General features: G+C 40.4%; 1 protein-coding gene across 9 annotated transcripts in view; it reads left to right on the top strand.

Annotated features, from left to right (window-relative positions):
• The window catches only part of ARHGEF9 (Cdc42 guanine nucleotide exchange factor 9), a 213,002-nt gene that overhangs the window by 141,573 nt on the left and 55,939 nt on the right, over positions 1-15,490 (top strand). For all 9 annotated transcript variants that reach the window (XM_059157426.1, XM_059157432.1, XM_059157431.1 and 6 more), the window contains 3 exons: positions 1,810-2,042; positions 6,642-6,771; positions 13,981-14,112. In XM_059157426.1, the coding sequence (XP_059013409.1) occupies positions 1,810-2,042; positions 6,642-6,771; positions 13,981-14,112 (495 nt within the window). The remainder of the gene's footprint in view (positions 1-1,809; positions 2,043-6,641; positions 6,772-13,980; positions 14,113-15,490) is intronic.

The following is a 15,490-nucleotide window of genomic DNA, read 5'->3' as shown; positions in this document are numbered from 1 at the left end:
CAATTTTGAAAAAGGAAAGCAAGGCTGGAGTTATCACAATTCTAGACTTCACATTAAATTATAAAGTGATAGTAATCAAAACTTTATGGTACTAGCACTGAAATAGACACATCGGTCAATAGAACAGAATGGAAAACCTAGAAATAAACCCATAATTATATGTTTAGTTACCTTTGACAAAGCAGGAACGAATGGGGAAAAGACAGTCTCTTCAACAAAAAACTGATCAACTACCTGCAAAAGAATGAAACTAGACCACTTTCTTACACCATAAACAAAAATAAATTTAATATGGTTTAAAGATCTAAATGTGAGACATGAAACCATAAAAATCCTAAAAGAGAGCACAGGTAATAATGTCCCTGATATCAGCATAGAAACTTTTTTAGGTATGTCTCGTGAGACAAAGGAAACCACAGCAAAAATAAACTATTGGGACTATATAAAAATAAAAAGCTTCTACAAAACTAAGGAAACAGTCAACAAAAGTCAAAGGCAACCTACTGAATGGGAGAAGATGTTTGCAAATGACATATCTGATAAAGGGTTAGTATTCAAATTATGTAAAAAACTGATACAACTCATCACCCAAAAGGCAAAATATCCAATTTAAAAAAATGGATAGAATACATGACAGACATTTCTTCAAAGAAATACAGTTGGCCAACAGACAAATGAGAGAATGCTCAATATCACTCATCATCAGCAAAAGTCAAAACCACAATTAGATACCATCTCACCCCTTTCAGAATGGCTAAATTAACACAAGAAGCAACAGGTGCTGGCTAGGATGTAGAGAAAAAGGAATGCTCTTGCACTATTGGGAATGCAAACTGGTGCAGCCCCTGTGGAAGAAGTGTGGAGGTTTCTCAAGAAGTTAAAATTGAACTATCCTAAGATCCAATAACCACACTACTTGATATTTACCCCCAAATTCCAAAAACATTGATTCAAAAGGATATATGCAACCCTACATTTATGACAGCATTATTTACAATAGCCAAGATATGGAAACATACCAAGTGTCCATCAATAGATAAATGGGTAAAGAATATGTGGTGTGTAAGACAGACAGACAGACACACACACACACACACACACACACACACACAAAAGAATGAAATCTTGCCATTTGCAAAGACAGATGGAGATGGAAGATACAATGCTAAGTAAAATAAGTCAGTCAGAGAAAGACAAATACAATGTGATTTCACTCATATGTGAAATTTAAGAAACAAAATGAATGAGCAATGGAAAAAAAAAATAGAGACAAACCGAGAAACAGACTCTTACCTATAGAGAACAAATTGATGGTCACCAGAGAGGAGGTTGGTGGGTGGATGGGTTAAATAGACGGTGGGGATTAAGAAGTGCCTTTGTTTTGATGAGCACTGGGTGGTGATGTATGGAATTGCTGAATCACTATATTTGTACACCTGAACTAACACTGTATGTTAACTAAGTGGAATTAAAATAAAAACTTGAAAAGATAAAATAAAATCCAGTGCCAGAATTTTATTGCTGTGTTTTCACTTTTGTGAGGAGCGGTGTTCTGTCATTACCATTTTTTAATAGAATTTCACTACTATTCCTACTTATATTTTTCTATACAAATGTTTATAGTTTGTCTACTTCCCAAATAATTTCTTTATTTTATTATAAAAATTATGAATCAATTTAGGAAAGATTCACATTGTTACCATTTTAATATTTCTAGGTAAGGACAAGATCTGTTTTTTCATTTCTCCAAAACTTTTTTTGGAATTATCAGTAAATTTATTTTTCTTTCCATTTTTCCTGTGTTCATAGCAAGATGGATTCTGGATATACTCTGAATATTGTAACAACCACCTGGATGCCTGCATGGAACTCTCTAAACTAATGAAGGACAGCCGCTACCAGCACTTCTTTGAGGCCTGTCGCCTCTTGCAGCAGATGATCGACATTGCTATTGATGGTTTCCTTTTGACTCCTGTGCAGAAGATCTGCAAGTATCCCTTACAACTGGCTGAGCTCCTCAAATATACTGCCCAGGACCATAGGTAAAAGAAAAAAGAAAGTAGGGGTTAGGAGAGCCTCATCTACATGTTGGTCTTTATTGAGAACACATGTCCTTTAGCTTTTTTGAGCTTCCTTCTGTTAACTTCTCTGCACAATGGGATGGCAATATATCATTGCTTACCTCGCAGGGTTATTCTATGTGTAAAGCAAAGGAATGCTTGTGAGAGTTTCTTATAAACATGGGAATCACAATGCACAAAAAATCAGTATGCATTATCATTATGGCACAACTTAACACCGTGCCTTTAGGGAGATTAGCTGGGTCCTTAGCCCTAGGTTTATCTAAGGGAAATAATCTAGATGGAATAATTGTTCAGCTGTCTATTGTGCTCTGTTTGATAGATTCAATATCCTAGTAACAGCCTGCATAACTTGTACTGACTTTAGATTTCTTCTGCAAGCCTATATCTCTGGTATTCTTTAGTCTTTTCCACCCTCTTCTGGCTCATCCCAACTATGCCTTCTCTCTTTAAAAAAAAAAAAAAAGATTTTATTTATTTATTTGACAGACAGAGATCACAAGTAGGCAGAGAGGCAGGCAGAGAGAGAGGGGGAAGCAGGCTCCCTGCTGAGCACACAGCCTAATGCAGGGCTCTATCTCAGGATCCCGAGATCATGACCTGAGCTGAAGGCAGAGGCTTAGCCCACAGAGCCACCCAGGTGCCCCTATTGTGCCTATTCTGCAGACTCAGAGCATGACTGGGGAGTAAAGAGACTTAAGACTTCTTCTGAAGTTTATTTTTTTTTTAATTTTTCAGTAGTTTTTTTTAGAGAAAACCAACCCAAAAATGACCAAGAAGCTTATCTCTCTCTGAATGGAAATGACCTACCAGCAAATAAGCCTACCAGTGAAGTATATGCTGAGAGTCATCTCCAGCAATGAGTGAACCACCCCCCTACTCTTTCACATGCTTTACTTTATGACCTAGAGCCCTCAGCCTTTTTATAGCCTGCCTTTAATTAGTATTAAATCCCTGATCTTTTACTCATTCAGCTTTCTTCTTGATTGAACCTTCTAAGAAGAAAGAAGACTGTTGTCCAGTTTCCCTTAGCTTTCAGCCTAATTCTCATTAGACCCACTTCCTACTTTCACTTGACTCCATTATCTGGTTTTCTTGGAGCTGACTTCCAGACCTAGTTGTAAAAGGCCATGGGTATGGGTCAGTTGGTTTTCTTTATGCTAAGCTAGGACCAGTCCCTAGGTTCATTTTTAAGTTGATGGTGTTTCTTTAGCAAATAATGGTCATGTGCTTCAGTTTCCGGAGCCTTGGACAAATTTCAGATTTGAATCCAAATGTGGTAACACTGGACTCTCCCTTTGTGAGAGAATACCACCATTGGTAGCTCTGCCTGCCATACTGTGTTGGCTGTGAGGGAGGTAGGTAGTGAAAAACCATGAGAGACTCTTGACTCCAGGAAACAAACTGAGGTTGCAGAAAGGGAGGTGGTTAGGGGACGGGGTAACTAACTGGGTGATGGGCATTAAGGAGGACACATGATGTGATGAGCACTGGGTGTTATATGCAACTAATGAATCATTGCACATTACATCAAAGACTAATGATGCACCATATATTGACTAATTGATTTTTTTAAAAAAGAACAAACGTAAGGTGGGATGCCTGGGTGGCTCAGTTGGTTAAGCAGCTGCCTTCAGCTCAGGTCATGATCCCAGCATCCTGGGATCGAGTCCCACATCGGGCTCCTTGCTCCGCAGGGAGCCTGCTTCTCCCTCTGACTCTGCCTGCCACTCTCTCTGCCTGTGCTCGCTTTCTCTCTCTCTCTCTTTCTGACAAATACATAAATAAAATCTTTAAAAAAATAATAAAAATAATAAAAATAAAAGAACAAACGTAAGGTTTTGCAGTTTGGTCTAAGAAATCAAGACGGAGACAGAGTTCAAGGACAGCTTAGAGAGATGCAGCTTCTAGACAGGCTATTTTAAAAATATGCTTATTTCAGAGAGCAGGAAAGCAGGGAGAAGGGCAGAGGGAGAAGCTGACTCCGCACTAAGCAGGGAGCCTGATGTGGGGCTTGATCCCCTGACCCTGGGATCATGACCTGAGCCGAATGCAGACACGTAACACATCAAGCCACCTAGGTGACCTAGACAGCATAATTTAAAGAGATTTAGGAAGCATTAGTCAACCATGAGTTCAATATAAGTCAGCAGTTGGGTCCAGAAGAAAAACTTTTAATAACTAACATTTATTAAGGCTCAGAATAAATAAGAATTTAAGAGAGTTTTTTTTTTTTTTTAATTTAAGTTGTCTTGAGACAGAATAAACTGGTTAGGATGTACAGTGAGCATCCTACCACTGGAGGTGATAAAATTTAGTAGCACTTAAAGACTATGATCTGGCAGGTATTCACAGAACACAGGAGACCATCTAAGAGGAAGTGCTACATGGTGTCTGACCTGGCAGTTAGAACTGCTGCTTTCTCTGTGCCTCTTATTATTCAACCACCCCACACTTCAGTGTATTAGGAAAGAAAAAGACAATTGCTGTGTATGTATTTCTCCTCCTTTTTTTTTTTTTTTCTAATTAGTGCTGGGACAGTAAGCAGGTTAATGACCACAAAGCATGCTTAGCTTTTCTAAGGAAAGATTAGTTAAGACTGAATCATAATTCATCCTCTTGCCCTCTCTGTCTATTGTAACTCCACCAAATGTCTGGGATCTCACTTTCAATCTGCTTTTCATAGGGGCAATTTGACTGGAAGTCAGATCAGACAAGCAGAGAAAATTGGGAAGGACAATATAAACTTTAACAAGTAGGCCATCCAAAGTCCCAGGAAACTGAGCCTAAAGTTGCACTTCTGAGACTAGAGGTTTTGAGAGGTAACCCATGTGGTGTCTGTTCTAGAGAAATGTTTTATTTGTACTAATAATACTGCTAACATTTACTATAGGCCAGAAGTAAAACAGTTTATGTGGATGATTAAACCCTCAACAAACCCTCCTATAATTCTCCCATTTCACATATGAATAAACTGAGTCATTGGGAGAGTCAGTGAGGCTTGCCAAAGACCACTACTCAGTGACAAAACTAGGGTCTGAGCCAAAGAGTGTAGATCCAGAGTCTTTTCTTAACCACTGTGCTACATCCTATCTGTATATCGTACTGGAGGAAAAGAGTAGATATTATTTCACAGTGATTTTGGGTAGAGTTCTCTAGAAATACGCAGTAGAAGAGATGGCAAAGCTCTGGACCATGCCAGGTATAAGGTTCCCTTCTTGATCCGTGGCTGATTATATCAGATTGGATAAGAAAATAGAGCTATGTGAAAAAATGTTCATCATCACTAGCCATCAGAGAGATTCAAATTAAAACCACATTGAGATACCACCTTACACCAGTTAGAATGGCCAAAGTTAGCAAGACAGGAAACACCATGTGTTGGAGAGGATGTGGAGAAAGGGGAACCCTCTTCCACTGTTGGTGGGAATGCAAGTTGGTACAGCCACTACAGCCACTTTGGAGAACAATATGGAGAATCCTCAAGAAATTAAAAATAGAGCTTCCCTATGACCCTGCCATTGCACTACTGGGTATTTACCCCAAAGATACAGATGTAGTGAAAAGAAGTGCCATCTGTACCCCAATATTTATAGCAGCAATGGCCACGGTCGCCAAATTGTGGAAAGAACCAAGATGCCCTTCCACGGACGAATGGATAAGAAAGATGTGGTCCATATACACTATGGAGTATTATGCCTCCATCAGAAAGGATGAATACCCAGCTTTTGTAGCAACATGGACGGGACTAGAAGAGATTATGCTGAGTGAAGTAAGTCAAGCAGAGAAAGTCAATTTGTGGAGCATAACAAATAGCATGGAGGACAAGGGGAGATGGAGAGGAGAAGGGAGTTGAGGGAAATTGGAAGGGGAGGTGAACCATGAGAGACTATGAACTCTGAAAAATAATCTGAGGGTTTTGAAGGGGCAGGAGGTGGGAGGTTGGGGGATCCAGGTGGTGGGTATTGGAGAGGGCATGGATTGCATGGAGCACTGGGTGTGGTACAAAAATAACGAATACTGTTACATTGAAAAAATAAAAAAAATTTAAAAATAGAGCTATAAGAAAGATAGGGGTCTATTTCCCTTTTACGATAAAAAAAAAAAAAAAAGTCTGCAGGTAGGCAGTCCATGACTGCTGTGGTAGCTCAGTGGTTATCAAAAACTTGGGCTCCTTCCAACTTTCTGTTATCTCTCCCTAGGAGTAGGGAGTTTTTCTTATGGTCCAAGATAACTGCTGGAACTTCAACCATCAATCTACATTCCAAGCATCAAAATTGAGTAAGGGCTAAAGAAGCATATGCTATCTTCCTTAAAGGAGGTTTCTGAAAATCTCCACCCAGAATTATTATTTGCATATCACTTGACTCATCACATAATCACCCACTATTGTAAAGAGATAGGAAATGTAATATTTTACTCAATGTGGCATGGGTTCCATCTGAAAATCAGGGCTCTGTTACTAAATAGGAAGAGAAGACTAGATGTTAGGGTTGGCACACAACACATTGGTTCTCTAACACATTGATACATCTAACTTGTACTTTTGTGTCTTCACAGTGACTACAGGTATGTGGCAGCTGCTCTGGCTGTCATGAGAAATGTGACTCAGCAGATCAATGAGCGCAAGCGGCGTTTGGAGAATATTGACAAGATTGCCCAGTGGCAGGCGTCTGTCCTAGATTGGGAGGTAGGATCCTCATGAACAGGGGCACTGGGGAGTCTGAATAGCTTAGCTAGAATATCACATCTTAGACAAAGATGGATGAAAAGGAATTAAATTTAAAGAGCAGCAGAAAGGATTTAGAGCCAAGGCAAAACTTTCTACTAATGAGAGGTGTATTTGAGTAGCTTTCTAAGAAGGTTGGAAAAATCTTTGAGGCAACACTTCGTTAAGAAAAGAAAGGTTCATCTCTTTGGGTGTTGCCAGGAAAACAAATTGGATCGACTCAATATACTTTTAAGCTCCTTTCCAGTCCTGGAGTTTTATCACCTCCAGGTGAACACTTGATTAAGAAGTAGTATGTACTAATTCACTCCCAGACACAGAATATAAAGTTGGTTCTCTCTCTGGTGCAGGCCAACCAACATACATCTTTTTTCCATTGGTGAGATTACCTTGCCCTGACACATTTACTAGGTCTACCCAAGCTTGCACCCTTGAGGCTGAGGTCATCATTCCTGCCGAATTGACAGACCAAATTCTGTTTTTTATCATTTGCTTATAAAAATAATTCCCGAAAGCCTCCTATTTCATTGGAAACAGCCACTTCTCTGAACTCAGAAAGTCTTCAGTGAATGAGATCACTAAAGACTTATTTCCTAGACACTCACTTGCAAAAGCTATATACAATCTAACAAATAAATTGAGATTTTGCTTCTGTTCATGCCACTGCTCTGTTGAGGTTCTTTGGGTTTCTGTTCAGTAGAAACAGAGCTGTGAATTATAAAGCCTCACAGGTAGGTGTGTTGAGTACACCATTTAGTGTTTATCTCTTGTGCCCACCAAGAGAACCAGGGGTCATGGCATTTCACATTCTCAGATGCAGATTGTGAAATCTGACAGTCTGTAAGGCTAACGTAACCAAGATGGAAAGGCTGGTCATGCTATCAGGAAGTGGTCAGAGCAATCTTAAGCTTCATAGTCACAGTGTAGAAGTTGAACCAGTTCCTTATTCCACTTGCCTCAATTCTGGTATCATTTCCTGTGATTGAGAGGTAGTTTTTCCCTAGCATTTCAAGCAGTAGCACATTTTAAGAAGATTAAGCATCAGCCTTGCAAACAGCTATTTTACTTAAGTCCAGAAAAAAATCATCTTTTGTTTATTCTGCTACCTCTGATCCTTCTTAATGTAGATGGCTGTTAAAGACCACAGTTCTGAGCATTTGGCATATTTTTTAGTCTTCTTTAAAGGATAATGTTGCTGTAAGAGTAGAAAACAGGAGTGATTGAGATGAAGAAAACGGAATGAAGAGACCCTGTTGCTCTTAAGAGGAAACCAACACTGGCCCAGACTTACTAGGGAATCATGGTTCTTCTTCCCTTGTATCTGACTTACTTTGGCTAGTTGCCTGATCAAAAGCAAAAAGCTAGATTAAATGACCTCTAACAAGCCCATCAACTCCAAGGGACTCTGAAATTGTGTCTGGTTATCAGGCCTCTTTTTCTCTACTCCTGCAGGGTTCTCTGTAAAAGGAGGTTCCCAGAAGCGTTGTTTTCATATTCCCTGGCACATTTTCCCTCTTCCTATGCCTACGAGATCTAATTCCTCCATATGCTCTGAGCCTCCAGTAATTGAAGGTAGAGCCATGGAGGACCAGCAATAGCTTGAAATTCTTTGCCTTATCCAGGGAACCTTATTAATACCAAACTCAAAAACTCTGAACTATGATTTAAAGACTCAGCATCTAAGAAAGAATTTCATATGCTTTTGTCTAGAAGTGGGGGATGGGAAACAAAGTGGCAATTTTGAGCCAGGATCAATGAGAGAATAGTTACTCTCTGCCTCCTTTGTTAGCATAATCATGCTAATCTCAACTGAGCCTATATGTATAACCCTGACACCCTGCTACTTGGTGAAGTCCTTCTTCATCTAATTTGGTAAGAAGAAAAATTCCTTATGGTTCCTTTTTCAGACTCTGGGTTCACTGTGGAATGTCCTAGCTCTAGAGGAAGCTTTTTTCCATCTAACCCTGGTGGGTACATTTGAGAGGGCAGGCCTAAAGTGTCTTATGTTTGTCATATCTAGTCTTCAAGACTTCTAGAATGTCAATCACCAGGGCTTTTAGGAGACCACTCTCCCCATCAACAATTCTGTCCAGGGACACACACACACACACACACACACACACACACACACACACATGTTGTAATGATGGTGAAAGTCTGAGAAGCCTATTCTTGACCAAGACCACAAAGCTAAAATTTTAATCTGTTCTCTAGATTCTCTCTGTGGTATTCTTTTCACTGCTGCCTACATACTCTTTTCAACCTTCTGCTTCCCACACCCCAGGTGCTTTCCTTGGTGATGCTGCAGGGACTTGTTTATGCAGTAAAAGGTCCATATATAAGCAGGTAGTAAGAATTCCTTGGGGGAAATATCCAAACCATAGTATGGCTAAAGGTTGATGAGTACTGAAGGACCACCCTGAAAAGGCAATAAGACATATCCACTCCATGACTTGCTAGCTATTGACATAAGTAGCCAAACCTTACTGGTTCCCTGATAGAGGTTCTTTGTATGTTCTACTTGTCCAAGCAGTTGCACAAGCAAAGAAAGGTCCCACAGCTTGCTGAGGGCTGCTGTGGACAAGCCTTGCAAATCAAGAAAATGATTTCTTGCCTTCCCCCAGAAGTCTGAACAAATAGGGTGGCTGCCAAAGCATCAACATGATAATTTCAGCTTTATTTGTCAAACTAAAAAGAAGAGTCATAGGGGAAACCTTCAGGGCTTAATCTACTTTGAAGGAGAATTGGGAAAGATTGTTGAGGGTTGGCAGCATACAGGCAATTGGTACCTACTCAGTAAATCAGAATATCTGAATAGAGAGTAGGAGGCCTTGTTTTATATCCAGACCTGACCCTACTTCAACTTATTCCATAAATATTCAGGACTTCTTTTTTTCAACTCTAGTTATCAACCCTGCTCCCTGCCCACCCCCCTCCCATGAGAACTAGAGTTCATGAAGTACCCTCTGCTCTGTCCCACTGCCCAGGGCTCCTAAAAAATAAATGGATGAGTAAGAGTATCATCCATACATTAAAGTAATAATCCATACCTTAGAGAGGCTGAGAAAGCAACAGGGAGAAGAATCTGTTCTTATAGACTATAATTTTAGGGAAATTTACATTTCTAATTTCTCTGATGCTGATGGTTGGTTGAGCTGTCACATTGCTACCCTTCACACTCATTAGATCCACTTGAAAGTAAATGAAAAGGAACATATCCCTGGAAGCTTCCTTTTAATCTCCCCCCCTACCAGAAATTTTTACCATGAGCCCAAATTTGTAGCTCATGTTTGAGAATTTGACTGTATATGATTGTGGTGACACCACTCCCCTAACAGCCCGCTTGTGTAATACCCAAAGACCAGTTCCAGTTTACCATTGGATAATTCAATCCAAAACGTCGTAGGAAACACAGACACCCAACATCATAGAAACAGAAAAACATCTATTTAAAAAGCTAAGGTAGTTTGATGAGGCATACTTCTGGGACCAGGAGATCAAGTGTAAAGCTGGCTGGATTTGTTATTTCCCTGCTATCCTGTGAATAGGCAGCACTGAAAATGAACTATATGAAAAGTAGGGTATTTCCCTTGTTCTTCTTTCCCTAGATCTGCTTAGGCTACAGCCTCACATCAGAAAAATCAGCCTATAACTAGAATGAGGTGTTGGACATTGGGCTATTGAGATGAATGAGTGGCCTTGGTTTTACACTGGGGCAAATATGTTCCAGGCAGAGGGAACAGTATGTGCAAATTCCTGGAGGAATGAAAGAAAACAGCATGTACATAGGGGAGGTGGCAATGGGAAGGTATTGTACTTTTGGGGGCAAGGCAAAGTAAATATATGGTGCAAGTGTGGTGGAAGAGGCAAAGGGTGAGAAATCTGAACTCTGAGAGGGCCATTTCCCTTGTATGATCTGATTTTTGCCTCAAGCAGCCATGTGAAGTGAAACAAGCAGGAACTGTTGTATTATCCATTATTCAATTGAGAAAATAGATTGAGAGTGTTTAAGCTACTCCCCAAGGGTACAGAGTGAGTTGGTGACTGGGCCCAGAACCCAAGTCTTCGGAGATTCTCATCTCATAAATCTTTCAAGGTAGCTAGTTGTTCCACTAAGGATTATCATTATACTGTTCTTTGGTGGCTTTGGAGGGAGTCTGGCCTGGATTCTGGATTCTGGATTCTTTGGGCAACTTACTTCCAATTCCTCTGATCTTAGTTTTGGGGGTAATAGCAGTACATTCCTCATTGGGTTCTTGTGAGTATTAATGGGAATATGTGACATAGGATATAGAATGCACAATGATAATCAAGAGAACTTACAGTATGAAGTGTACTTTCCTAAGCACTTTACATGTTTTAACTTACATAATCTACACAACAGCCATATGATATTGGTACTGTTATTACCCTCATTTTAAAGATGCCAGTCAGTGTAGGGAATGCATTTTGAAGATAAGGAAATATAGTGCAGCTCACTATCATCCTCCCTAGGCACAATTTGACCCTTTCCAGGGTTCAGATTGTCTGCAATTGGCAGGACTTGGCTATAGCCAGCACCAGTGCGGGGTTGTCAGTGGTCTGCTGATCTCTTCCTTCAGAGCAGCTGGCCAGCCCAGAAACAAGATGGCCCTCCATCTCCCTCTAGATTCACAGTCTTTGCAGACTCACCTCCACTTGAAGTTCACTCAGTAATATACTTTACATGCCTTTTATACTCTTTTGATTACCTTTTTTGTAGAAATAAAAATTGACCTTAGAATTTAAAAAAAAAATGAAGATGAGGAAACTGGCACACAGAGAGGTGACATCAATCAACTTGATGAGCATAAGGGTGTTTTCTTTCTTCCTCTCCTCTCTTTCTTTCCTCTTCCTTCCTTTCCCTTCCCTTTACTTACTCTTCTCTTTCTTACCCTTCCCCCTACCTTTCCCTTCCATTTCCTTTCCCCTTCCCTTCACCTTCACCTTCCCTTCCTTTCACCTTCCCTTCACCTTCCTTTTCCTCTCCCTTCCCCTTTTCCTTCCCTTTCCCTTTTCTCCTCTCCTCTCCTTTTCTTTTCTTTTCTTTCCTTTCCTTTCCTTTCCTTTCCTTTCCTTTCCTTTCCGAGTTATGTGTTGCAAGTTCTTACAATAGGAATATTCCTGGCTGGTACAGTGGTTGTAACTTTGAAAGTCATCCTGAAAAAAAAAAAGTCATCTTGACCAACTTTGTTTGGGCTTAGCCTGTTTTTATGGCTTTCTTTCATTTTATATATATCCAAAATGGACTGTAGCACATCTTCCTGGCCTGTCTCAGGGTGGGATGTGGCAGACAGGTACCACTCTCAGCTTCCCATACATATAACAGAAAAGCCCTGCACAAATCTCTCACCCTAAGAGCTTCTTCTCCCAGAAATTCTGTGTTAGTATGTGGGCCCTTTGAGGATGAATGTTTACTCAAGTTCCAAGGAACCCCTGAAATGGAAACTGGAGTCACAGTATCTGTGAGCTTTCTTTTTGAGGTTATATTATTACAAAATATTTCCACTGAGCTGCCCTTTTCCTTCTCATCACTTAGACTGGAAAAAGTAGTATGCTAAAGAATACCATTTCCAGCTACCCCTCTCTTTGGCCCACTGGCCTGTCTAGGCTGTCCTAATTATTTATAGGGCTAATGCAGGGATCTCCATCTCTAACCTTGACTTGAAAATTTGGGATGCAAAGATGAGATCTTAACTTTGGAGTATCAGGGCTAGGACCTTAGAGATCATCGTCATGTACCACATTTAACATCTGGAAAAACTGAGACCAAGAGCCAGGAAGGGACTGACTGGTCTAAAGACAGTGTAATATTGTGGCAAGAATGAGTATACTTTCTGGAGTGACAGAATTGGGCTTGGGTCATGGATATCTAGCTAATGAGCTGGGTGATCTTAGCTGATCACCTGACATTTCTTGGACTATAAAGTGAGAGTAAGACCACCTCCCAGGCTTCTTGTATACCTCAGAAGAAATAGAGCAAAAGTAAATGTCTGATGCACATAGGTGTTAATATATATTTTTTAGAGAGGGGCAGGGTGGTCAAAGGGAGCAGGAGAGAGAATCTCAAGCAGGATCTACACCCCGCATGGAGCTCAACATGGGGCTCGGTCTCACAGCCCTGAAATCATGACCTGAACCAAAATCAAGAGTCAGAGCCTCAACTGACTGAGCCATCCAGGTACCCCATTGATGCTAGTATTAATTTTCCTGCATCCTGGACTACTGATTTTTATCCCTATCTTTATATAGGTCCTGGAACACACCCTGTGCCCAGGGCTTTGGTGTAGTTTGCCTCATGTTCCAAGAGTTCTGTGCACAACCTGCATTAGTTTCCTCCTGACTGTAAGCTTCTTGAGAACAGGTGCCAAATCTGCCTTGGCATCTGACATATAACCCATGTACCTCTGACCTAGCAGAGTTACTGTGAAAAGGGGGCCTTAGAATCTCTGTAAAATTGAAGAACTGAATTAGCTAGAAGTCAGATGTGTTGGTACTTTTTTTTTTTTCTGTCTGACTATACAGCAAGAAGAGGAGTGGTTTCAGGCTATGAATAATATGGTTGTGAAGTTTCCTATTTCCTATTCCTATTTAATCAATGTATTTTAATAAATTGACAGAAGAAAAAAATTTTTAAGAGACCGAATGTATTCTCTTTTTCTCTTTCTATCATTGTCTCCTTCTTGCCCTCCCTTGTCCCCTTTTTTTACTCCTTTGGAAAGCAGAGAGACTTCTATTATTTCCTTAGGCTTCTTCTTCAGGTATAAGAAAGAGACTAAAAGAATAGATCTGGGATGAAGGACTGATGCAGAAAGAGAAATTAATAGAGAAAAAGACAAGGAAAGTAAAAGAGAAATCTCATAGAACCAGAATGAACCTTGGTGCCTATTGGGCTAGAGAGCAACTGGCATAGAAGGAATATAGCAGTCCTGAGTAGTAGGGCTCATTGGACCCAAGGGTGAACAAGAGTATGGGTCTTTGCCACTCATGGAGCCTAAGGATTCCCAGGAGTCCTCTCTATCCCTCTTTCCCCACCAGGCCTTTTTTGTACTCCTCTTGCCCCAGTCTATGTCCAGTTTTTAGTGCTTCCAGGCAGGTGACAGGTCCATCCCTTCTGCCTGGCTCCCTCTCACTATCACATGTTCTTCCCAGGGTGAGGACATCCTAGACAGGAGCTCGGAACTGATCTACACTGGGGAAATGGCCTGGATCTACCAGCCCTATGGCCGGAACCAGCAGCGGGTCTTCTTCCTGTTTGACCACCAGATGGTTCTCTGCAAGAAGGTAACCCCAAACCCTTCTTTCTTGAGGGAGATGGGAGATGGGCACCTCAGGAGCATCAGACCCTCCTTCTCCATTATCCCCAGCTCCCAATAAAGTGGTCATTATAGTAGGTGGGAAAAAACACCAGTGGCTTCTAATTTTGTGACTCCTTCTTTAACTTTTGCTATTTTTCCCTCTTTGTCAATTTTCCTTTAAAAAAATATAGAATAAGACTCTTTGTTCTCTTTCTTCTTGTCTTCTGTGATGGCTGTCTCTGCTCCACTGCATCTTATTGTCCTGTTATTTTAATTATGCATGTGTTTTGTTATTTTCTTCCAGAGATGATTATATTGGAAATTATTTTGCTGCTTTGGGGAATTTTTCCTTTTCTTCTCCTTCCCCCCCACCACCAGAGGAGAGGTGGAAATCCCCTTTCCTTTCTCCTCAGTCACCCACTAATATTCTACACCTCTGAAGTTGTCCCAAACAGCTTTTTCTCTGTATCCGTTGTTTTTAATTATACCCTCCTGGACATACTCTGTTGTCCTCTGTTTCATAACTACTAGTTATTTATGTTAGTTCCATTGTATTTTAGGAGGATCAGGCACTAAATAGAGTATAACAATGCTGGAGGGAAGACTTCTTCTGTTCAAGGAACTTTCTGCATTGGGCCATTTCTTCATGTACTGAAGGGCCAGACTTGGAGGATGAGTGATTCGGGACTCAGAAATGTAACAATAGCAACAGAGGTTAGGGAAAGAGCAGAAAAGAAATGCAGATTTGAAACCAGAACATTTGGGCTGTAGGCTCTACTGTCTCTAACCTTGGGCCAGTTTTTTTTTTTTTTTAACTTTATGTTCATATTTTCTTCAGCGCCAAATCAGACTGATGATAGAATTCATCTCAGAATGTGTTGAGGAGGACCACCTAAGGTAGTGGGAAGCAGTGAATTATAGTATTAAGAGCATAGGTTCTAGGGCCAGCCAGAAAGGTACCAACTTTTCCCATGAGCTGTGTCTTCTCTGTGCCTCACATTTGCAGAATGGAAATCATAATGGTTCTACAGAGAAGAGAAGTTGTGAAGGTTAAATGAAACAATATAGTTGCAGTGCCTGGCTCATAGTATTTAGTAAATGTTAGCTATTGGTATTTTTTAATTACTGCATATTTGGTGTTACTATTTATTCATTCAGCAAATCTCTTTTGAGAGAGACAGTATATGCAATAGTTGAACAAGCACAGATTTTTGAGCCAGGTAGTCTGGACTCAAAGCCCAACTCTACCATTTAGTAGCTTTGGTTCCTGAGTAAGCTTCTTAACTGTTCTAACTATAGTACCTCATAAAATGAGGTTATAACAGTACCCAACTTGTAGGATTGTTGTGAGGATTATCTGTTAA

This window comes from Mustela lutreola, chromosome X (genome assembly GCF_030435805.1).
Source record: "Mustela lutreola isolate mMusLut2 chromosome X, mMusLut2.pri, whole genome shotgun sequence".
NCBI lineage: Eukaryota > Metazoa > Chordata > Mammalia > Carnivora > Mustelidae > Mustela > Mustela lutreola.
This window is presented reverse-complemented; position numbering and strand designations above follow the sequence as displayed.